This window comes from Natator depressus, chromosome 2, assembly GCF_965152275.1.
Source record: "Natator depressus isolate rNatDep1 chromosome 2, rNatDep2.hap1, whole genome shotgun sequence".
In the NCBI taxonomy this organism is placed as follows: Eukaryota; Metazoa; Chordata; order Testudines; family Cheloniidae; genus Natator; species Natator depressus.
The window spans coordinates 84,251,785-84,276,304 of record NC_134235.1 but is presented as its reverse complement, the minus strand read 5'-3'; the positions used below and the strand labels follow the sequence as shown (position 1 = coordinate 84,276,304).

At 42.1% G+C, this 24,520-nt stretch overlaps 1 protein-coding gene across 36 annotated transcripts in view; it reads left to right on the top strand.

Moving 5' to 3' along the window:
* The window catches only part of EPB41L3 (erythrocyte membrane protein band 4.1 like 3), a 201,355-nt gene that overhangs the window by 124,851 nt on the left and 51,984 nt on the right, over positions 1 to 24,520 (top strand). For all 36 annotated transcript variants that reach the window (XM_074944563.1, XM_074944567.1, XM_074944593.1 and 33 more), the window contains exon 4: positions 23,337 to 23,441. In XM_074944563.1, the coding sequence (XP_074800664.1) occupies positions 23,337 to 23,441 (105 nt within the window). The remainder of the gene's footprint in view (positions 1 to 23,336; positions 23,442 to 24,520) is intronic.

The window sequence follows — 24,520 nt, the reverse complement described above, 5'->3', positions numbered from 1 at the left end:
ACTCACCTTGAGTGTAACAGTGGGCAGACCCAAAGTTCCTGTAAGGTGGCTTGTATTCACAGAGAAAAAATTCTAAGACTCAGCTGAAAACTTTCTCTTTTGGTCCTCCAGCCTTCCTGTCTGTTGTGGTTTTTTTTTTTTCCTGGCCAGGGATATGTTTTTCATGGCATGAAGACATTCCAAACCAGAAACAGACAAAGATAGGTCACAAAACCTCCTTTTTGTTCTGCAAAAAACATAAAACAGTAGGTTCAATGCCACAAACTCCACTGCACTTCTACATTATGAATCTACTGAGGGTAGCAGTTGGCTTATGTCTAAGGATGCCTTTCTTTTGAGGTCACAGAGACGGTGTAACTGTAGATGGGGAGGGGCATGTATTTTGACCCCAACACCCCCACCCCAGCCCCGTAAGAAACAAAAATATAAACCCTGGCAGAAAACTCGGGGGGCATGTGACCAGTGTGCTCCCTCCCAGGTTTCGCCTCTGGATGGTCAAATACGTTTGTAGTCACTTCCCAGGAACTACTACTAGAAGAGCAGAAGTCTTTATTCGTACATTGTTCCTATATGTACAATACAGTTGTCACTGAAAACACAAAGTGATAAAAATAAAAAATTAGGAGCTGCTGTATATTTCCGGGATAGGAGTTCCATGCCAAAAAGAAGTCTTGGACTTTCAATTTTTTCTAGAGTCCCTGTCTCACCAATAAACAGACTTCCTCTCAGATCGTCTGAGGTGTCTACTCCTGGTGAGAGTTCCATCTTATATTCTGGTGCAGCTATTGTCAACCAGGTTAAAATCCTCATCTAATAGTTCAGAAAATACATCTCCTGCCACAAAATAAACTGTGCAGTAAAGAATTAGTCTGTGGAAGACTTAAAAAAGTGGGGGAAAGGAAATAAATCCCTTCCAAAAAACACAACAGCCACTGACTTGGAATACGCTACAAGGAAGAGAGCAGCTGAAGGAAAATAGGACAAAGGTTGCTTAGAGCATTGCAGCAGAAGTCATAGGAAGCATGCAATCTGATACAACAGTGAACTTGAGCAGCCATATGTAAAGTATGTGGTATGTAGCACATCTAGCAGCACTACAGAGGTGGAATACCAGGCCCAAACATGGTGCAAAAGTGACAAACTCTTGGGAGAAGGAATAATCTCACAAATGCCTGAAGGAGGAAAGATGATTGACACCTAGAATGGATTCAGGATAGCTCATGAATTGCTGTGCTTTCTAGGAAGATTAGACAGATGAGTGGAATGAAGCAGAAAAGGAACAGGTCCATGGTTCAAATTGTGAAGGATTAAAGTACTTGCCAGTTATGAAAATCATGAACTTGTCATATTTAGAGACTGAGTTGGAAGGATAAGACAGAAAAGACTCCCATACAGTATTGTTAGATACACAATTCAAGGACTTGCTCTGTGGAAAAGTGAAACCTGAGCTAATCTAGTTGAATAAGAGAGACAGACAAATTTTAACTTCTAATGGGGAGATTATAGATGAAGAAAATTGTAATTATTTTTGTTTGTCAGACAGTGCTTCTTAGAAAGATTACTACATCAGCTAGATAGCCTGCTATACTAAGCATCCTAATGAGAGAGAATCTATTTTTTAGCATCTCTAATGTAAAATCACAGCCCAAGAGGAAAGGAATCCATCTAGTGCTGTACAGTTTAAGAGCTTGATTTATGAATAAGCAGTACTCAAAGTACAATTATTTTAGACTTTTATATTCCCTGGGTTTTGAATGTGAAAGATTTGTTTTGATAAAATGTATTATTATGGAAATTTTCTCAATAAATTAGCTCAATTTAGAAATTATTTCTGCATTTGAGTGTAAAACTGATATCTAGATATATATTTTTCTGCATGTAGCTGCAGTGTTCTAGACAAATTTGAATGTTCATGTGCACAAGCTTACAGCAGGTTGTAATGATGCGGGACTCTTCCTTGCGGCGCCTCCTGCTGGCTGACTGGGAATTAGCTCGTTTTCCAGCTCCGGAGCGCCCTCTGCAGGCCGGTGTCGCTGCCGCTGGCCCCCCCAAGTCCCTTCTGGACCCCAGTGCCCCTTTGTCTGAGGGTTCTGCTCCAGCACTATCCCCTCAGTCTCTGGGTCTCCCCTCCCTGGAGAACCCTTAAACCCCTAATCCCGCCTTGCCTCAGTGCCTACTGCCAGTCACCATTTCGCCTCCGCTCACTGGGGCCAACTGCAGCCCGTAATGGCCACTCATCATTGGCAGGGGAGGGGAGGGGGGGTAGGACCTGCTGCCTCTGCCTAGCCCCGGGCTGCCGCTTTGCAGCCCCAGCACCTGGTTTAGGCCCTGCAGCCTGGGGGGTTGTCAAGCTGGAGCTCCCCAGCCCCTCTTACCTTTCCCCCAGCGCTGCCCTACCTCAGGTCTCTGCTCAGCTCCCTGGGCCGGGGACCTGAGCAGCCCCCCCACCCAGTGTCCCGGGACCCAGGCTCCCCACTGCTGTCTGCGCGGTTCTCCCAAGCCCGGCTCCGGCTAGGGGGGTGGCTCGGAGCTGCAGCCCAGCCACGATAAGAGCTGGGCAGGCCCTCCACCTGCCCTGGGCGGGGGGCCCAAGTAGCCCCTAGCCTGTGTCCCTGCCCCTCAGCCTCCTGCCCAGTGTCCCTGCCCTCTGCCCAGGGCAAGTAGAGGGACCCAGGCTCCCCACAGCTGCCAGCACTTCTCTCCCCAATCCGGCTCCAACTGGGGAGAAGCGGCTCGGAGCCACAGCCTGGCCACTATAAGAGCCGGGCGGGCAGCCGTGCAGAGCCACAGTGGACCCTCCACCTGCCCTGGGCATGGGGCCCAAGCAGCCCCTGGCCCAGGGCAGGTGGAAGGTCTGTGCTGTGGTTCCTCACAGCTACCCGCCCAGCTCTTACCGCCGGAGCCTTACACAGATACAAAATTTGTATCCACATCCACACTGCTTATCCGCAAAAATGGTCCACAGATATTAAGCGGATACCCGTGGATTTGCAGAGCTCTACAGACAGGGTTTCAGGAAAGGAAAACAAAAGTTTCCATGGTAACTCTTTCTGTGGTCTCTATAACATTAAATAAAACAAGTTGGGTTATTGCCATATTATTTTGATATTCCATAGAAAAGTTAGATAACTGATATTTCAAAGAGCACCGTTAGTTTTGTCTCTCACTTTTCCCCAGGACTGAATCTTTCTTTCATCCAGTTCTTTCAGTCAACTTGATGTTCCTGGGTAATAATGGGAATAACATGTCGACTCCATATATTTATTAAAAATGTTCTATGAGAAAATAATGAAAACCCCACATCTTAACACCAGAGGTTTCCCCGGTTCCCCAGGCAGTATCATATGTTCATGCTTAATTTGAAATGAAATAAGAGGTTTTATGTTCAGACATTTGTGTCTGGCCAGTTACATGATTTATTAGATACCTAGCGTTTCTCAAAATAGTATCCTAAAATGAAAGGGGTAGACTGGAATAAACAGATTATTTGTTCCACCAGTGCGTGGTGGAATTCCTATTTGGGAGACATACTTTTAAGCTAGATAAGTAGTGCCTCACATATCACAGAGGCATATTATATCTCCTTCCCTTTTGAGAGAAAGTTCTTTAAGTGGGAGTATGTATATCCTTTCCAGGAAGAACTAGACAAGGTCAAAATGGCATCTAGTCCTAAAGGACTATCACAGGAGAGATTTCAAATGTATACAATATGCAGTCTCACTTTTTTCTTTACCACCATTGCAAGCAATTAAGAGGCATAGAAAATAAAATTTGGTAATTTACTTTAGTGGCACCTGTATTTATTTTTCTGCATTTTCCACACCCAGCTTGTAATACTACTTTTGCATAGAAGATCCCCCAGAGATTATTTTTTTGCTTGACAAATGGGTGTAGTACTTCCCTTACCTCCCAAGGAGTTCATGAAGCTACAGATCTATTGGTGATTGAGATGCTCAGATAGTACAGTGATGAGAGCCATACAAGTGGACAGATGCATTGGCCCTCTTTAGGGAAGGAGAATATGGTGCCTGCGTACAGGAGCTCAGGAGACACTGTCTCTCTGAGGCAGAATGGCTCTGTATCACCTCCAAGCAGGCTGTGCCTAAGTGGCATGATCTATTCTTTCGCTATAGAATCATAGAATATCAGGGTTGGAAGGGACCTTAGGAGGTCATCTAGTCCAACCCGCTGCTCAAAGCGGGACCAATCCCCAACTAAATCATCCCAGCCAGGGCTTTGTCAAGCCTGACCTTAAAAATATCTAAGGAAGGAGATTCCACCACCTCCCTAGGTAACGCATTCCAGTGCTTCACCACCCTCCTAGTGAAAGTTTTTCCTAATATCCAACCTAAACCTCCCCCACTGCAACTTGAGACCATTACTCCTTGTTCTGTCATCAGCTACCACTGAGAACAGTCTAGATCCATCCTCTTTGGAATGCCCTTTCAGGTAGTTGAAAGCAGCTATCAAATCCCCCCTCATTCTTCTCTTCCGTAGACTAAACAATCCCAGTTCCCTCAGCCTCTCCTCATAAGTGATGTGTTCCAGTCCCCTAATCATTTTTGTTGCCCACCGCTGGACGCTTTCCAATTTTTCCACATCCTTCTTGTAGTTTGGGGCCCAAAACTGGACACAGTACTCCAGATGAGGCCTCACCAATGTCGAATAGAGGGGAACTCGATCTGCTGGCACGTCCCTCGATCTGCTGGCAATGCCCCTACATATACTTCCCAAAATGCCATTGGCCTTCTTGGCAACAAGGGCACACTGTTGACTCATATCCAGCTTCTCGTCCACTGTAACCCCTAGGTCCTTTTCTGCCAAACTGCTGCCGAGCCATTCAGTCCGTAGTCTGTAGTGGTGCATGGCATTCTTCCATCCTAAGTGCAGGGCCCTGCACTTGTCCTTGTTGAACCTCATCAGATTTCTTTTGGCCCAATCCTCTAATTTGTCTAGGGCCCTCTGTATCCTATCCCTACCCTCCAGCGTATCTACCTCTCCTCCCAGTTTAGTGTCATCTGCAAACTTGCTGAGGGTGCAATCCACACCATCCTCCAGATCATTTATGAAGATATTGAACAAAACCGGCCCAAGGACTGACCCTTGGGGCACTCCACTTGATACCCACTGCCAACTAGACATGGAGCCGTTGATCACTACCCATTGAGCCCGACAATCTAGCCAACTTTCTGTCCACCTTATAGTCCATTCATCCATCCCATACTTCTTTAACTTGCTGGCAAGAACACAGTGGGAGACCATGTCAAAAGCTTTGCTAAAGTCAAGGAACAACACGTCCACCGCTTTCCCCTCATCCACAGAGCCAGTTATCTCGTCCTAGAAGGCAATTAGATTAGTCAGTCATGACTTGCCCTTGGTGAATCCATGCTGACTGTTCCTGATCACTTTCCTCTCCTCTAAGTGCTTCAGAATTGATTCCTTGAGGACCTGCTCCATGATTTTTCCAGGGACTGAGGTGAGGCTGATTGGCCTGTAGTTCCCAGGATCATCCTCCTTCCCTTTTTAAAGATGGGCACTACATTAGCCTTTTTCCAGTCGTCCGGGACTTCCCCCGATCTCCATGAGTTTTCAAACATAATGGCCAATGGCTCTGCAATCACATCTGCCAACTCCTTTCGCACTCTCGGATGCAGCGCATCCGGCCCCATGGACTTGTGCTCGTCCAGCTTTTCTAAATAGTCCCGAACCACTTCTTTCTCCACAGAGGGCTGGTCACCTCCTCCCCATGCTGTACTGCCCAGTGCAGTAGTCTGGGAGCTGACCTTGTTCGTGAAGACAGAAGCACAAAAAGCATTGAGTACATTAGCTTTTTCCACATCCTCTGTCACTAGGTTGCCTCCCTCATTCAGTAAGGGGCCCACTCTTTCCTTGACTTTCTCCTTGTTGCTAACATACCTGAAGAAACTCTTCTTGTTACTCTTAACATCTCTTGCTAGCTGCAACTCCAGGTGTGATTTGGCCTTCCTGATTTCACTCCTGCATGCCCGAGCAATATTTTTATACTCTTCCCTGGTCATTTGTCCAATCTTGCACTTCTTGTAAGCTTCTTTTTTGTGTTTAAGATCAGCAAGGATTTAACTGTTAAGCCAAGCTGGTCGCCTGCCATATTTACTATTTTTTCTACACATCAGGATGGTTTGTCCCTGTAACCTCAATAAGGATTCTTTAAAATGCAGCCAGCTCTGTCTGGACTCCTTTCCCCCTCATGTTATTCTCCCAGGGGATCCTGCCCATCGGTTCCCTGAGGGAGTCAAAGTCTCCTTTTCTGAAGTCCAGGGTCCGTATTCTGCCGCTCTCCTTTCTTCCCTGTGTCAGGATCCTGACCTCGACCATCTCATGGTCACTGCCTCCCAGGTTCCCATCCACTTTAGCTTCCCTTACTAATTCTTCCTGGTTTGTGAGCAGCAGGTGAAGAAGAGCTCTGCCCCTAGTTGGTTCCTCCAGCACTTGCACCAAGAAATTGTCCCCTACACTTTCCAAAAACTTCCTGGATTGTCTGTGCACCGCTGTATTGCTCTCCCAGCAGATATCGGGGTGATTGAAGTCTCCCATGAGAACCAGGGCCTGCGATCTAGTAACTTCCGTGAGTTGCCAGAAGAAAGCCTCGTCCACCTCATCCCCATGGTCCGGTGGTCTATAGCAGACTCCCACCATGACATCACCCTTGTTGCTCACACTTCTAAACTTAATCCAGAGACACTCAGGTTTTTCTGCAGTTTCATACTTGAGCTCTGAGCAGTCATACTGCTCCCTTACATACAGTGCAACTCCCCCACCTTTTCTGCCCTGCCTGTCCTTCCTGAACAGTTTATATCCATCCATGACAGTACTCCAGTCATGTGAGTTATCCCACCAAGTCTCCGTTATTCCAGTCACATCATAATTCCTTGACTGTGCCAGGACTTCCAGTTCTCCCTGCTTGTTTCCCAGGCTTCTTGCCTTTGTGTACAGGCACTTGAGATAACTCGCTGATCGTCCCTCTTTCTCAGTATGAGGCAGGAGCCCTGCCCTCTTGCGCCCTCCTGCTTGTGCTTCCTCCCAGTATCCCACTTCCCCACTTACCTCAGGGCTTTGGTCTCCTTCCCCCGGTGAACCTAGTTTAAAGCCCTCCTCACTAGGTTAGCCAACCTGCTTGTGAAGATGCTCTTCCCTCTCCATTAGGTGGAGCCCGTTTCTGGCTAGCACTCCTCCTTCTTGGAACACCATCCCATGGTCAAAGAATCCAAAGCCTTCTCTCCAACACCACCTGCGTAGCCATTCGTTGACTTCCACGATTCGACAGTCTCTACCCAGGCCTTTTCCTTCCACGGGGAGGATGGACGAGAAGACCACTTGCGCCTCAAACTCCTTTAACCTTCTTCCCAGAGCCACGTAGTCTGCAGTGATCCGCTCAAGGTCATTCTTGGCAGTATCATTGGTGCCCACATGGAGAAGCAGGAAGGGATAGCAGTCCGAGGGCTTGATGAGTCTCTGCAGTCTCTCCGTCACATCGTGAATCCTAGCTCCTGGCAAGCAGCAGACTTCTCGGTTTTCCCGGTTGGGGCGGCAGATAGATGACTCAGTCCCCCTGAGGAGAGAGTCCCCGACCACCACCACCCACCTCCTTCTCTTGGGAGCGGTGGTCGTGGAACCCCCAACCCTAGGACAGTGCATAGTTTTGGCTTTTAGACTTGTTTAATAATGTTGAACTTCCTACACATGCTGAGGGAGCATACTGAAGGGGAAATTTCAAACATAGTCTGTTACACACAGCATAATACACTAAACTTATCGCTGGATACAAGAGGGAGTTTTTACTCATGCTGCTTCTGTTGATTGAGTCCTCACTTACAATTCAAGCAGCTTAACAAAAGGAGTTTTGGTTTTGGGGTTTTTTTTTCTTGGTTTTGGGCTTTTTTACTGAAATATCCTTGGTAAGGAGTGAAAATGTAACTGGATTGAAAAACATCATCATACAGAATGTTTTCTTTCCCCACATTCCCTAATTAGGGCAGACTCAGATTATCCAAGGAATTCAGCTTAGGCTATGTTATCTGACACATGTCGGTAGGAGCCTTCCAAGCTTGAGTGTGCTCTTAATGAATATAGTTACACATGCAACTTTGCTGGCTTTCTATATAAACTTACTGTTTCTGAATACAAATACTTAATTTCAAAAGCAGAGTATTCTAGAAATCATTAGCCAGGCTGTGGTATTTTCCAGCTTTTTCCTCTGTTTCCTTCCAGTCAACGAACGAGTTGGAAATGGGCTGATGAGGGGAGCCTTGCTACCATCTGAATAATGTTTTTGTTTGTGACACACCATAGAAATCCAAATCTTATTGTACAGCTTGTAGATAGCCCCAAGTAAGACTTGGAGAGGATAGACTGCTCCACCATCACTTTGTATCTCCTGCGCAAGGGCAGCCACAGATGCAGTCATGCTTTGTCCTGGGCATGAGAACTGCTCTTTGCTAACAAGGAAAACTAATCTCCTGGAGAGCTAAGGGAGTAGGGGTAAGGCAGGGTTATGCCTTCCTTCCCATTCACTCTGCGCAAGCCCGCAGAGCTTGCTTGATGTACAGGGGAGTGTGCGCTGCACCTTGACAGAATGTTGCCGTAGGGGCACCCCCTCTGTGCATTAGGGAGCACTGCAGGAAGCACTGTGACTTCTGAAGCCCAAATGCCTCTGTTACTTCTCCTGATTGTGGCTAAAAGCCACTGCAGTGCTTTACGGGTCCCTAAAATTGTTCCTTAAAAAGAAATTATCCATGGGTCTTTGCCCAGGTTAACCCTTAGACGTATATTTGTTATGTGTGAATTGCACTGTAGACTAATACTGTGTGTTTCTCCACGAACTTTGCTCTAGACCACCCGTCAGCTACTTAACATGGAAAGCAGTATGGTGTAATGAATAGGGGACTGGATTGGGGGTTCAAAGACTGGGGTTCCTGCCTCAGTTGCTCACTGCCAGTATGACCTTGGACAAGTCACTTTTCTCTGTGCCTGATTCCTTTCCCACTCCAAATGTGTCTTGTCTACAGAGATGATAAATTCTTTGGGGGCAGGGACTGTCTGTCTCTTACTACGTGTTAGTACAGAACCTAACACAATGGGGACCCAATCTTGGTTGAGAACTTTACGCACTACTGTAATATAAATAATCAAACCTATCCCCAGTAGCTGAAGTGTCCTGTTTAACCTTTCCTCTCCCCGGCCAAGGAACCTAACTTGTAACTAAATCCCAGAAGCTAAAGCCTTTTGCTACTTCTGAACCATCTCTTCATTTCCATACCAATCCCAATTCTAGGTACTCCATCCCAGACCTTTAACAAGAGCCATTATCCAACCCTCCCAGATGTCTGATTTTCCTGCCACCTGCCCAGATCACCCTGCCAGTGAGCCTCCCTGGTGTCTCCTGGCACATGTCCTACCCGTCTTCTCAGTTGCTGAATTGTCCTTTTACTCATTCCCCTTCACCCCTGAACAACCTACGTTAACCTCCATCTCAGGAATCAATTGCTCCTATTTTCATTCATATGGAAATAACTGTTCTAAGTGATAACAGGCCATAACAAAAAATAAAAACCCACACCCATTTGTATCTAAAAACATTAGCTGCCATATATATAAAATCCTAATGTGTCAGCTGGGTAACTCTCCAGTCAAACCCAGTGCAATGTTCTCTGGGTTTTCAAACAAAGGCTGTATCTCTGAGCTTAGGCTGTGATTACCAGCTCTCATAGACATACATACCTGCACTAGCTTGATGAGTGCTAACGTGAATGTAAATGGTAGTGGAGTCGCTTTTAACGCAGGCAGCGGCGGCTCAACTTAGCTGTGCCGAGCACAGACCCTGTGGGTATGTACTCAGCGCTGGTAAGCCATGCCACCACTGCTTCTGCCGTTGCTGCTATTTATATTCACACTGGCGCTCATCAAGCGAGAGCGAGTATGTATAAGCAAGCTGGGAATTGCACCCCATGCTCATAGTGTAGACACAGCCAAAAAAACAACAGCGAATATTTAAAAAAAAAATATATATATATAGAGAGAGAGAGAGAGAGAGTCCAAGCTATTTTTCTTGACGGCTACAGGCAGTGAATGGTGTGATTATTTACAGAGGAATCTCAAATCTAAAAACCTGAATGCCACCACCACCTGTCCCATTGCAGAAAATGGCTGGCTGTGCTTTGGTTGCATTGTGATTTTTTTTTTCTTTCCTGCATGACAATGTAGGTCAGGGATAGCGCCATGGTTATTAAATTCAAATGGCAAGATTAGACATTAAATCATTTTGTATTGACAGGAGATTTCTTCTTGTTGAAAATAAACAAAAATGTTAATAATACAACAGACATACTATAAACTAGCCCAATATGTAGTGCTTGATTACTCTTCTAATGCAGGAAACAATCAACTGTCTTTTAATGCATGTTTACAGCAGTGAATCCTCTGCATCGTCTTGCAACAGAGCGACATAACAAATGAACGGTGGCATGCAGCACAGGAAAGAGGAGAGTTTGCTGTTGCCTTTTAAGAACATGTGGAATGAGGAAAATGACTACATTTATTATGCCAATAGGAAGGCTTCAGCTGCTGCATTTGAACCCGATAGAGCCATCTAATTACCGCAGAACTTTTATGGAAGTATCTAGTGCTGTTTTTAAAAAAAGTATCACGCAATTTCAGAAAAATACCTTGTACCCCAAGACCATTGTACATAACTAGTTTCATGTTGATCAGGAAGCCTCCAGATGCACAGTCTGATTTATCTCCTTTATGCTGTGATTTATTATATACAAGAGCATAACAAACAGACTGGATATTTAATTCATGCTTCAGAAATATTTTCCTGATACATTTGTTATTTGGAATGCCCAAGTACTTGATAATTATCACATTAGACAGTAGAAATGATGGGCTACTATACATTTAAGCAGCTGGCATGCATGTGTATCTGTGGCTTGTTTCTGCTCCCATGTGCAGAGACACATACTCTTCAAATATTTGTTTATTATTATTTACATAGTTCCTTTTGCTGCTTTGGATTTCAGTACACAGGTTATTCTGAGATGTGCATTTTATACAAAAACATGCAAATTCTGTGAGCCAAACCAATGTAGTCAGAGCTCATATAATGCTAGGTCTAGTGTGATCTCTGCTGCTGATGTAGCAAGCAGGCAGAGATCCTAATTTGGTCCAATTCCAGAATTGGGACTAGGTCACCAATCTTCTTAGCAGGATTTAGCAATCCTTTTTTTTTTTTTTTAAAGATTAGTGCTGGCTTTTTAGAATTGTGAGCTCAAACAGTATTAAAAAAGGTTGTCCCCAATAGAAAATATGTCGTGTTATGCAATGTCACTGACACTTGGCCTATTCATGCTACTATAGCATAGCAAGTGCTATGTATTCATCTACATACTTCACTTCAGGATCTAGGTAAGATATTTTTCAGGAATGGAAAGGTGGTTGAAGATGCTAGATACAATGAATGTGAAGAAGCTTGTATATTATAGTAGCAAAATACACAGAAGAACTAAATGAAAGCAAATGAACACCCTTAATTGTAGGTGTACATCAAGATGGTACTTTCCAATCTGTAATAAGAGGTTTATTTTTTATGAGGCATTAATTTGTTTGACCCTATGTGTAGCACTGAAGTAATTGGCGATATAGTGGAGTTTTTAGTGTAGCAAATACATTTCTTTAACAAATAATTTCTGTAATGCAATTCTTTAGTGTTCAAGATATATATCTTTTAGTCACTTAGTAAGAAATATATATATTGTGAATAAACAAATGGAAGTACTGCTTGCATTGTCTGTGTGCAAAATGTGTGCAATTTTTATTAAACTAAATCTTTTTGGATCGACCAGTCCTCAGTGATTTCTCATGCCCAGTTAAATACTGTCCAGTCAATAGATTTCATTCTGATGTGCACTTTTCAACATCTACCAGTGGATTTACCATCAAAATTCTTGAGTGCACAATTAGTGATAACTATAGTTAATATATTTACTTGAAAAATTAATGTTCATTTTTAACTACCATAAAACTGATTTGTTTATTCTCTCTCTTTCTCTCTCATTTTATGAGGAATATTTTCAGATTAGGAGCCTGAAAGATTGGCAGAAAGTTCTTTTTACATGCTGTGTAACTGGTTGTAAACTGAGCTTAGAATTTTATGCTGGTCCAAGAGAAGCACATGTCTGCATAAACATTTATTTACAGTAGTCTGCATATCTGTTTGATTATGAAAGTGAAAGGACAACAGTTGCAGTAGAAAGAGACAGGTGGCTCATTCCTTATATACTTCAGTGTGATTACTCACGTGTAAAGGTATACATGACTGCCTCAGACTTTTCAAGATGGCAATCTGAATTTTGATTTAGTAGGCTTTACCAGTTTATGGTAGAACATTAGCATGATTTCTTGGATTTTAATTTTTTGGTGACTGAGTAGTGAGCTATTTATAAAATGTTTTACATAATCCATAGGATATTTCTATCAGAATGTTGTATTTTCCAGGTATGTCAAATTTGGGTTTTAGGTACCCCTCAGGGAACATTTTCACAAAGCACCTAAGAGACTTAGGAACCTAATTCAACAGTTCAGTCACATTGGTGCTTTTAAAAATTCTGTGCCTTAATCTGTAAACTATGTATTTGCAAGCTTAAGGATGAGGCAAGTGGCACGTTTGTTAAAATTGGCTTTTGCTCTCATTTGATTTAAATAAATGTTAATATTTGAAAATATGAGGGCGTTATTGGGAGTAAGAAAATAACTGTTTTCCTTTAACAATGTGCTGAATTGTGTAGGCATTCTATGCGTATATGTAATACACATGAGTGCAGAATCCAGTTCAGGGTCTCTCCCCTAATATTCAAAGCTCTCCATGGGATTCATTGGCCATAGCAATCTGAGAGATCACACCAAGCCACCGTGACCAGAATACCTCTCGACAGCTATGTTGACCAACAGGGGAAAGCTTATATATGTGGGAGACAGAACTTTCACAAGAGATGGATCTTGAGCAGTGGGGCCGTCTTTTTAAGCCTGAGGCTAAACCTACTTCAAAAAGGTCAAGATGCTCCATCAGTACTTCGGGACAGATTCTCTGCCCTATTCTGTTCCCTTTGCACTCTTTAGATGATACAAGTGGAATGGAAATAATCCACAGATCTCTTGATGGGGATTTCCCCAACATGGGGGGGAAAGTAGGAAAACAGTAAGGACATGGGAGAAGTAGGTTTTATCTCACTTTCACGTACTTTTTTCCCCCATGCAACCCCTCTTTAGTTCATAATCAAATACAAATATTCTTCTTAACATAGTTACCCTTGAGGGTCCAAATTTAAGACCACAGGTTAGACACCTCAGATTAGAAAAGGGAGCTAATTCCCAAAGAGATATGAATGACTGCTGGCTTCACTGCATTTGAAACTAAATGCAAAATTCAGTTTTCATAGCTCTATCTATCTATATATATAAACGCGCGCACACACAGAGCAAACAAAAAATGTAAACTCATCAAGATAGTTCTTCTACAGTCTGGGAAAGAAGGGAGTATTGTTTCAATTTTTAAATATTTGGGAGGCACTCAGATAATACTACAGTGATTACCCTGATCCTGGAGACTTGTCTGTATGTGATTAGTTCCACTGACTTTGGTATAACTAATCATGAGAGTAAAGACTAGGTTTTTCAGGATTGGTCCCAGTTTTTGTAGAAGACCTCTGAAGTATGAGGAAAGAATGAGTGCAATTGTATTGACATTCGACTGTCATGGAAATCAATAGTTCAGAGAGTGACCTACTGTAGAGAATAAAATCTTTCCGCTAGGGGAAGGGGAGGGAATGCTCACTACACCAAATACAGAGTATTTCTGACAACCAGCTAAGGATTTATGCTTGTTTCTGCTACAAGGTTAATTGTGGAAGGTGAAGCATGGGGGAGATGGGGTGGATGGGTGGGTGTGTGTACCAGAGAGAGAAGGTGGGTGAGGTCATATCTTTTATTAGACCAACTTCTGTTGGTGAAAGAGACGAGCTTTCCAGCCACACAGAGCTCTTCTCCCGGTCTCAGCTCTGTGTAGCTTGTAAGCTTGTCTCTTTCACCAACGGAAGTTGGTCCAATAAAAGATATTCTCTCACCAAACTTGCCCATCTAATATTATGGGCCCAACAGGAGTACAGCAATATTGCAACACACACACACTCTTTTTCCATTTCTCTTTTTGATTAGCAAAAAGATCGTGAAGAGGCTACCGTGTGATATTTTGCAATGCAAAAATGAAAGTGTATAAGAAAATCTGCAAAACTTATGGAGCCAAATCCTGTCTTCCTTACTCAGACAAAACTCCAGTTAAAACAGTGGGATTGATTAAAACTATAAATTAGTGTTAAGGTAAAAAATTAGCCTTTTCCGTAAGGCACATTGTGAGAGAAAAAATGGTCAGTAGACCTGCACTGAAAAGAATGAGAGGAAATGGAAAAGGTCTGTACTGCCACATGCCAAAACACATTACGCTATGCAAGATTAGAGTAAGTACACGTTTATATTGTTAAGATCCACTGGAAAGTGCAAATGCTAATTAGGAATGAGAATCCGATAACCTCAGAATCATTCAAAATCCAGTTATTTCTACCAACGTTGCATGATGTTAATCTGTGTCTTTGTTCCAGCGGTCATGCCCACTGTAATTTTTATAACACTTGTGTGCTGAAATAAACAACCTAAAAGTCACTCGTGCTAATTCTGACTCTTAAGGGCTGCACTGGCAACTTTCCAGCTGTTTGTGGGTGTGTGTGAGAGAGAGAGAGACAGACACACACACACACATTTTCAATTTAAAATTAATCCCCATAGCCACAGTATTTATTTGCACTGCTGTGCTCCTTGGTCGATGAACAGAAAGAGTGTGTTTGAACTCTGTTTTGTTCTGGCCCCGTAGTTATCGTACAGGGAGAAGATGGGCACCAGTGATGAAAATAAATTCATTTATAGCTAGCCTTTTGTAATGTTTTTTCCATCTTTGCTTCTATCTTGCCTATAGAACTCATGCTGAATGTGATCACTTTTAATTGCTTTCAGAAGACAGACATTCCTTGCCTAATGCAGTGGGCTGTGGCTTTTTGTCTTCCTTGTTCAGCATTTTGTATACACATGAGACTGCAGCATTGCATGCAAAAATAGCTTCACTCTAAAACGTGGCATTTTGGCCGCTGTAATAGCTTTAATTTCTAAGAAGATGAGAATGTTGTGTTGTGCTCCTAACCTGCTCACCCTATCTCTGATAAATCTGCAAAGGGAAAGTAATCAAGCAGTGAATTAAAAATAGAGGAAGGGGGTAGCCTGCCACTCTACTACTCAAGCAGGTATATAGAAGTCAGGGTAATTCACTCTTAAGTGACTGTACGCACACACATGTAGATACAAATATGAATGGTGTGTGAATTTATAGGGATGAATTCTGAATGCAAATGGCCAGCATGAAATTCCCCTGACATAGGGGAACTTCCCCCTGGGATAAAGCTAGCAGAGATGGCATCTGTGCAGACCCATGCTCTCCACACTAATAGTAGATTGCCAGGGGAGGGCAAGGACAAGGTGAGGCATGACAAAGCTAACTGTGCCAATGTTGGGGCACTTCCCACTGGCATAAAGTTTGTAGACGCAGGTCCAGTGCCTGCCACACATCCCCAACCCATAGGGGATGTATCTGGGAAGGAAGGGAAAGGAGCATGATGGAGTACATTATGCTATGCCATGCCTGTCCCATGCGCCCTATGCCAGGGGCAGAAGTTAAAGCGGCATCTTGGCTCTCAGAATTAGGAGCTCCCTGTCATCTCAGCCTGACCTTTTCAGTGCAACTGAGAGAAGGCACTCAATCTGCTTTCTGCCTGGCTACATTTTTGCCCTCTCACCAGTCCCATTATTATACCTTAAGTCCTCCTAAATTTTGAAGAGAGAAATTTTCTGTGATCATCACAGCACCAGCATGACCAACAAGACGATGGCATCTCTTACTGCTGGAGGCAGTGGACCCCCATTCTGTTTGTTGTCCATCCTCAGTAGACTTTCACTAAGATGCAGGATCTTGTCACAATTCAGTAACTTTTGGTTTGACAGCCCAGTTGCTGTAGCACAAGGGTTGAGTGAAAAACTGTAGTAGGAATCTGTGCTCAACATGTTTCACTCCCCCAGAAAGAGATTCAATACCATGGCGTAAGCCAGAATCTGGAAGAAGATTAGGTAGTGGGACAAGGATAAAGAGACACGTGTTGAAGGATCAGATTCCATGTATTTTAGAAGAGGGAATATGAATTGGTTTTACTCTAAGTGCCCTAACGATGCAGCAACTATTGCTAGAATTCTCAGCTAGAACAGAAAGTTTGGTTAGCTTCCTGGGGGCCTCTTGTACCTCTCATCTTCAGAATATCTTATCTTTTGCAAAGTCTTAACTTGGCCACCTGTGCATTGATAGGTTCAGTACTCACTGTCCCCATGTCAATTTCCTGGAAAGAAACTAGCACAAGGTGGATGTTACCCTAAACAAATAACATTCAACCCTGATGTCATTGATTCATAGATTTATAATAAAAAACGCTTTTCTAGTGTAAGTTTGATGAGAATAATTCACAATACTTATTTTGGTGACTAGAATGGCATAATGTATAAGGAACAAAAGAATATACAAAAGATTTTTCTACTGTGTCCCGTTATGTCCTTTCATCTTGTCAAATACAATTCAGTTCATGAGTTTAATGCATAAGTGAACAAAAACTTCCTCCTTATTTCCCTGCTCTAGGAAACATCAATAATTGTACCCTACTGTTAACAAGTGAGAATACTTGGCCTGATGTAAGCCTGTTATCCATACAATGCTAGGCTGAAGTGTTTAATTTTCATGCTTTTCATTCATGTCTGATGAGTAGTGTGTTACTTCAGTCTCATATTTTATTGCTGAAATGTGAGGTGTGGAAGTGTGTGTGTATCTGTAATGGCTTGGATGAATACTGTGGTATGAGAGGCTGAAGAGAATTTCAAACCTCTGTAACTTCCTCCGAGTGGACATGTATCTAGAGAATATAAATTTGTTTCACTAACAAGGATATTATGCCATTATTTTTCATACTGTTAGTCCCTTCACTCCAGCCTTTCTTTTCAGTATTGTGGGGCTGAAGAAATCGGTGGCTAGGAGACACACAGGGAGTGTGTTCATGGGCAGGGAAGGGGAGAAGGGTCAGGTGGGTTGTGACTGCTGGGGATGCTCTTAAACAATGGGAAAAAGAGGAGAAGCAGTCAGGAGAAGAAGAGGGAACTGGAGAGGGGTAAGGAGGGAAGCTAGAGTGACCGGGGGAGGTGAAGTGGTGGGTAGGGATTGCTGAAGTAGGATAGGAAAAAGGAACAGAGCGGGAGAGGTAGGCTATCTATCATGGTAGGATCTGCAGAAGCCAGTTGGGGGAGCTTGAGGAGGGAGAGGTACAGATCCAAGAATAGAAAAGGGGGTAACAAAGAAAAGATACATCTTCTCCTCTCCCTTGCATATGGGAATCACTGACAAGTGTGGACCTGCCAAGTCTACTGCTTTTAGCCCTTTCTACTAGGAAACTTGACCAATTTACTGCTTTTTCTGGTTCCCAGGTCAGTGAGAATTGTGGGTTTTGTATGAATTCAGAGAGCAGAGTATGTGTATGTTTTGAAATAGACCTGGAACTACAATTCTGAAGAGTTACCTTTTTACTTCACAACTTCTCTCCTACTTTATATTATCCAAATCTAGATTTCTCATACACTCTACTGCTCACTCAGTCACTCTCAAACTAATTCTAAGCAAATATTTTTTCTGTGACTTCTAATGGCCACGTCTCATTTAATCCCTTTCATGTTTGAAATGTGTTTGAGAATTTGTTGAGGAGGGTGCTGTTATGTTTGAATTGTTTAGGGTGTTCTCTTGGATTAGAGAGCAAAAGTTCTAGGGGCTAGAACTTTTTGCGGACAGGGAAATTGGAATATATCTTTTTTGATCCATGATTTTCCAGTGTACGGACTTAAGATCTCATTCTGATTCTGCTAAGCACATCAGTACAGATTGTTGAGAATGACCTGACACTTTTGGCATTGAGAGAATTAAGTTATGAGTCTTACTAACAGACAGTTGTTCCCCCATTACTTTACTTCTTAAGGCTTGTCACCAGGGGACAGATGATAGGAATCATATTAGAAATATTATGGCATAAACGGAGAAGCTCTGCGATCTTGTTGCTGTACCCACTGTCCTTCCTCCTCTCTCTTCTCCTCCTGTTTGTTATCCCTCTTAAGGGGCAGGACCATGTCTTATCTCTGCTGTAATGTGCCTAGCACACCTTTGGGCACTGCAAAATAATATTAATTAATAGTGGCCTGGAAGTTTTGTTTGTTTTATTTATTTATTTTTTCGTTGATACATGGCACATAACTAAAACACTGTGTCCTATCTATATATGCAATTATCTCCCCACATTAGTATAATTTTCAAATGGGAAGGCGCACACGTCTAATGGTGTTTGTGTGCTAGAACTGTTTGGGAATTTATCAGTGAAATGTTTTTTTCCAATAGAAAATGCCAATTTGTTGACACTGAAACTTTTGATGGAAATGTATCTGTTACAATGACGTTTTCATCAGGGAGGTTTCTCAGGCCCATGGTATGGGGGGACAAGGAGGAAGAGAGGAGGGGTGAAGGTATGTGTCCTGCCTGGTAGTTAGGGCAGTCACCTGCAGTGTGAGACCCAAGTTCATGTCCCAGCTCTGAATCAGACAGGGATTTGAACCTGGGTCTCCCACATTCCAGTTGAGTGCATAACCCCTTGACTATTCTGGAGTGTCTCTCTCTCGTGTGTGGGGGGTTTGTTTTGTTTTGTTTTAAAGAAAAGTCTGAAAGGTCTTGTTTTCATTCCTGTGTGGAACAAAAACAGATTTCAAAAGCTCAACATTTTTTATTAAACAGAGTTCTTGTTTTATGGCCAGCCCTAATGTACACAGGAATTTGTGCAAATATATGAACAGTTATGCAAATCTGCACAAATTCTTTGACTGTGGCTTGTGGGTGGGAAGCATGTGTCTCCTTTTCTCTCTTCTTGCTGTTTGCAGCGGGAGGTCTCTGATATAGGTGGTGGCACCTCTTCCAGAACTCATTCATAGACTGTATAACAAGGGCCATATAAGTACCCAGACATACAGTGTGAGATAATTTACAGTGACTTGTTAAGATCTGATTGCGGCAATGGAAGGGTTTGACATATGAAGCTCATCTATCCTGATACCAACAGGCACTGATGTGATGGGAAGGTAGGAATGTCATCCCAGCAAGGCGCCTCTCTTAACCACCTCCTCATCACAGCATCCTTTTTTAGCAGCTGCCATAGTAACAAGAAGCTGATTTTGCCATATTCTGTTCCGATGGAGCTACAATGCTGTGGAGATTTCCTGAGTAGGTATAGGGTATCTGCACGGGGCGGGGAAAAGGGATAGAGAAAGTAGAGGACATTTTATAACAGCTAAAACATGAACCAGCCAGTTTTGCACACAGCTAGCCAAACTTTTTGCTCTTACCTTCATCACCTATACCCACTGAGCACAGTGGGACCCTGATCGGGCCTTTTGGTTGACACTTCAATAAGAAAAGTGATCAGAGATCACGTTTGGTCTTTAACTGTACTTAGCTGCCTTATTTTTATGCTTAAATTGTACAGTGGAGCTACACATTAAAGGCAATTTCCATTCACACACGTCTTCTTTAAAACACCTTAACTTGCAGCTGCTCTGTACTATTTGTCAAATCTGCAACTGCATGGATCCTCCAGCTGAAACAGCTTCAGTTTTGACCTTGTGTGATAAATGAAGGGGGGAGGGGGTAGCTCCCTTTTATGGACATCCAGCCAGCCAGTAGTTATAAAATCCCTCTTAGTAGCAGTTCTCTAATTGCTCTACCTGTAAAAGGTTAAAAAGTCTCACTGTGATGCATAGGTAAAAAGAAGTGAGTGGGCGTCTGGCCAAAAGAGCCAATGGGAAGGCTAGAACTTTTTAAAATTGAACAAAGACTCCCCTTTTGTCTGTCTGTGGCTCTACCGGCTGGAGAGGGGCAGCGTAACAGCTGTGCTGTAAGAAGCTGGGGGCCAGGTATGAAAAATCCTCGGTATCATACCTAGAAACTATTTATTTGAAACCCCAGATATGTAAGTAGATCAGGGAATGTCTAGAAAGACGTGATTAGGTTTATCTCTTTTTATTTCTTTATGGCTTCTGGATTCCTCTCTGCTAACCCCAGGTGCTTTTGTTTTGCTTGTAACCTTTAAACTGGCCTCAAGAAAGCTGTTCTTGGTGCTTATCCCTTGTATTGCTCTTTTAAAATCTAGCAATAGCCTGAGTTCCCTAATATGTTTTCTTTCTTTTTTTATTAATAAAATTTACCTTTTTTAAGAACAGATTAGGATTTTTGTCTTAAGAGGTTTGTGCACGTTGTTTAATTAGCTGAGGACAACAGCTGATTTCCTTCTTTTTCTTTTCTCAGCTCTTCCCCAGAGGGGGGGTGAAAGGGTTTGGGGGTACCCCACAGGAAAGAATTCCCAAGTGCACCTACCTGGGCTCTCAAAGGGGTTCTGCACTTGAATGGTGGCCGCATCTACCAATCCAAGGTCAGAGAAAAGCTGTAACCTTGGGAGTTTAATACTAGCCTGGAGTGGCCAGTATTAATTTTTAGAATCCTTGTGGGCCGCCACCTTCTGCACTCAAAGTACCAGAGTGGGGAATCAGCCTTGAGACTTTGCATGACTTTTAAATGACAGGACACTGAGCTGTCATAAGGCAAATACATGTAAATGTAACAGTTGTGTCGTATTATTTTTCTTAAGACAAAGATTTTTGTAGATTTAAATCCACCACTTACTCCCATTCAGAGATCTCGTCATTTAGATTGATATTAAAAAGTAAAACAACAGTGTGGGGAAAACCTGGTGTGGTCTACTGTTTTAAACCAAATAGTTGTCAGATTTCTGCTAGAAAGTCTTGATTTCCTTTCTTCTCAGTAGTAGGTTCTGTCTTTTGGATGTAATTAAAAAGCTATATAAAGTTTAAAAAGAAAACCAGCCAACTTCTATTATCTGTTGAATTCTGGCGTTTAGGAGAGTGCATCTGTTGGCTGGAGGATAAATATTTGTTTGAAAGTCTACAGCAATAGTGTCTATATAGCCAAGCACTTCATTTAATCTAGTGTTTAAAGCAAGTGACTAGTACAATGCCCTGGGGCTACATCCTCAGCTGGCATAGGAAGGCATAGTTCCATTGTAGTAAATGGAGTTACGCCAATTTACACCAGCTGTGGAGCTTGGCCCTGTGGTCTATGCCCTACTCTGTTGCAGATTTCCTGTGGAATCTTGGACAAGTCACTTTAGCAGTTGTGTGCCTCATTTCCCCATCAGGAATAATTTTTTCCTACCTTTTTAAAGTGCCCTGAGATCTTAAGAAGAAAAATGTCAAGTAAGTGTAAAGTGTTACTTTGTTGTTGTTAATGTGCAACTACTCTTACGATTTCCAAAATGTTTTCTCAAACACTTTGCAGTGAATTGCACAATAGCATTCATTCACATTCATTTATTTGTTTGATTTACTTAAAACAGATCTAAAACAGTTTGAGACTTTAAATGGCCAGCTTTCGTGGAGTGACAGACTGTAATGGATTTACTCCGTGTTACTCAAAACACAATTTACTGTCATACAAAGTAGACTGAAATAATAATATCTACAGTGCTCTTTATTTTCATTAAAATAATGAACTAATGAAATAAAGTCAACAAGTACTAGCGTATTACTATTCGCTTATATACTTGTTGAATTTTACTGATAATGAAACTGTTCCGCTTATATTTATGTTAAACTAAAAAGTTGTGTGTGCATATATATGTGTGTATATATACACACACAATCAAAGAAACAGAGGCATTCATGCTTAATATAAGAAGATTCTGCAAAGGGTCTAGCTTTGGGGGATATGTAACACAAGATGAAATGGTCAGCATGCTGCTTGAATTCTGTGTAGTATGAACTTTAGATATGACTAAATAACATAACAAGGCATAACTAACGAGTATTGCATTGCCACACAGGCAGATTATAAAAAGGGGTCTTTTGCCTTGTAAACCTCATGCTTAAAGTAGGAAATAATTTGAGTTCTTAACATCCAGCCCAAAATTTGCTGAGCATCTCCTGCTATGTGTGGAATATTTACCACTCCCATTAGTCTCAATGGGAAGTGCAGGTGCTCAACAGTTTACAGGAGACACTTCAGTGCCTCCGAGAATCTGGCTCTCACGCAGTGTAATACAGCTTAAATATTCATTGATAAATAAAATACTCATTATAAACCTTAGATTTGATTGACTTAGGTTTCATGCTCCTAGCAGTGTTGCCTGTTGAACTGTAATATCACTCACTATTGTAACAGTTTTACTTCAGCTGTTCGTTTATTAATAGAAACTGTTCGCCTCCAGGTCACCAGTTTTATCTGGCTCAGAATTACAGCTTTTGAAAGTTGCTATAAACTCATGGCTCTCTTGGACTCAATCTACCGGTACTTTGTAAGGGGCATATGCTCATATAACAAAACCATCACCACAATTGGTACAATCTCAGCAGATAGCCGGGTCCTAAATGAGCATAAAAAACTAACTATCCTCTCATAGAGGAGGTCTGGGCTGAGAAATGTCAGTGGGATTCTGGAGAATCCTGCTCTTTCACTTTCTTAACCCAGTCCAGCTCCCAGTGATGGTAATGGGAGTTTTTCCGTTGACTTTTGTGGGTGCAGGATCAGCCCCTTCCCCCCCATGTGTAAACATAAAAGAAGGACTTCATGGGGGGGAAGGGGGGGGAAGGGACTTCAATCCACACAAAGGCCTTTGCTCCATCATCCACAGGTTTCAAACCCACTTAGGTGTGTATTTGGGACCAGTGTTTGTTACTACTGTTGCATATAGAGAAGGCTATAGTTCTACTGCAGTATAAGCTCAGAATATATTAAGTGCCAGTATTGGTGAGATAGAAGAAACCTTCAAAGCTACCCCTTGAATCTTACATCTATTGATTTATTTTTAACTCCACATTGAGACCTGAATTTTTGCAGGAGGCAAATTAGCCCAGTTCAGCAGATTTTGTACAGTTCCAAATCAATGGTTGTTGAAAGGTGTGTAGGTTAAGATAAATCAGTATTGGTTTCGTAACTTTATTATGCTCAAGAGGGTTTATTTAAATGTTGCTTTACCTTGAAATTGATGAAAGTGTTCTTTTGTTTTCCATAGAAACGTTCCAGAGGTCAAATATTGTTTGACAAAGTATGTGAGCATCTGAATCTTTTGGAAAAAGACTACTTTGGGCTAACGTACAGAGACATGGAAAACCAAAAGGTAAAAAAGACACTTCAGTTAGGGGTTTCTTGATTTAAAAGGAAGTAGAAAGAAAATCAACAGTACTGGAATCTTGCTAACTGGCATTGATCTTGAGTTTGCATGGGATAAGAAATGCAGCCATCAGATTTTTTTTCCTGGTGATCAGTTACCTACAATCCAGAACTGATGTTTTAGTTTTTCCTCCCAAAGGATGCATCTTTATTTAATGTCATCTTATTAAATGCCATTTTAATTGTGCCTCCCAAGAACAGGAACAATATTCTCCTGTCTTCCTTCTACCTTGGTTATTTATGATATAAGAGAAGTTAATCGTGTAGCTTTTCCCTTTCTAGTATGGCTTGTTCCAATACTGCCTTGAAAGTCAGATTTACATCCATAAATATATTTTAACACTAAAAACGGTTTATTTAATGTTAAGGTTGTGACACAGACAGGCAGAAGTTGATTCACTATTGCTGCTAATTCCCTTTCAAGACTCACGTTATCTTTACCTGAGCATTATTGCTCAATTAGTACTGGGATACGATGATCTAAGATCCGTACAACATGTACATTGTACACTCAGGAGCGTCAGAGAACCCTCTAAATATTTCTTTAAAGTATTTTGTTAATTCCCTTTTGATATGTCTTGGTTAAAATGTATATTATAAAAGAGTCCCCTAACAGGTTTTCATATAAGTATGTGGTGGTTTTCTGTCTTAGTGAGAACCCTTGCTTTCTATATTTGTGAACTTTTTAAAATGAGGATTTTGGTACTGATGAAAAAAGCAATTAAGCAGGTGCTTGGTCCCATCCTGATTCAAGAAAGCACTTATGTATGTACTTAACTTTAAGTTAAAGCTCAAGGTAAGCATGTGCTTAAGTACTTCCCTGAACAGTCATGCTTTCCTGAAGTGGGGCCAAAATAAGTGGGTATTTAGAGATCCTGTCAGATTATTAATAATAATGATGTTTAACATTTATAGATCTCAAGTTACTTTACAAAAGTGGCTAGAATAAGTCAATAATTAATTTTAAAAACATGTACATGATAGTCTCAGAGCAATAGTTTATTTTTTATTTCTACATATATTTTT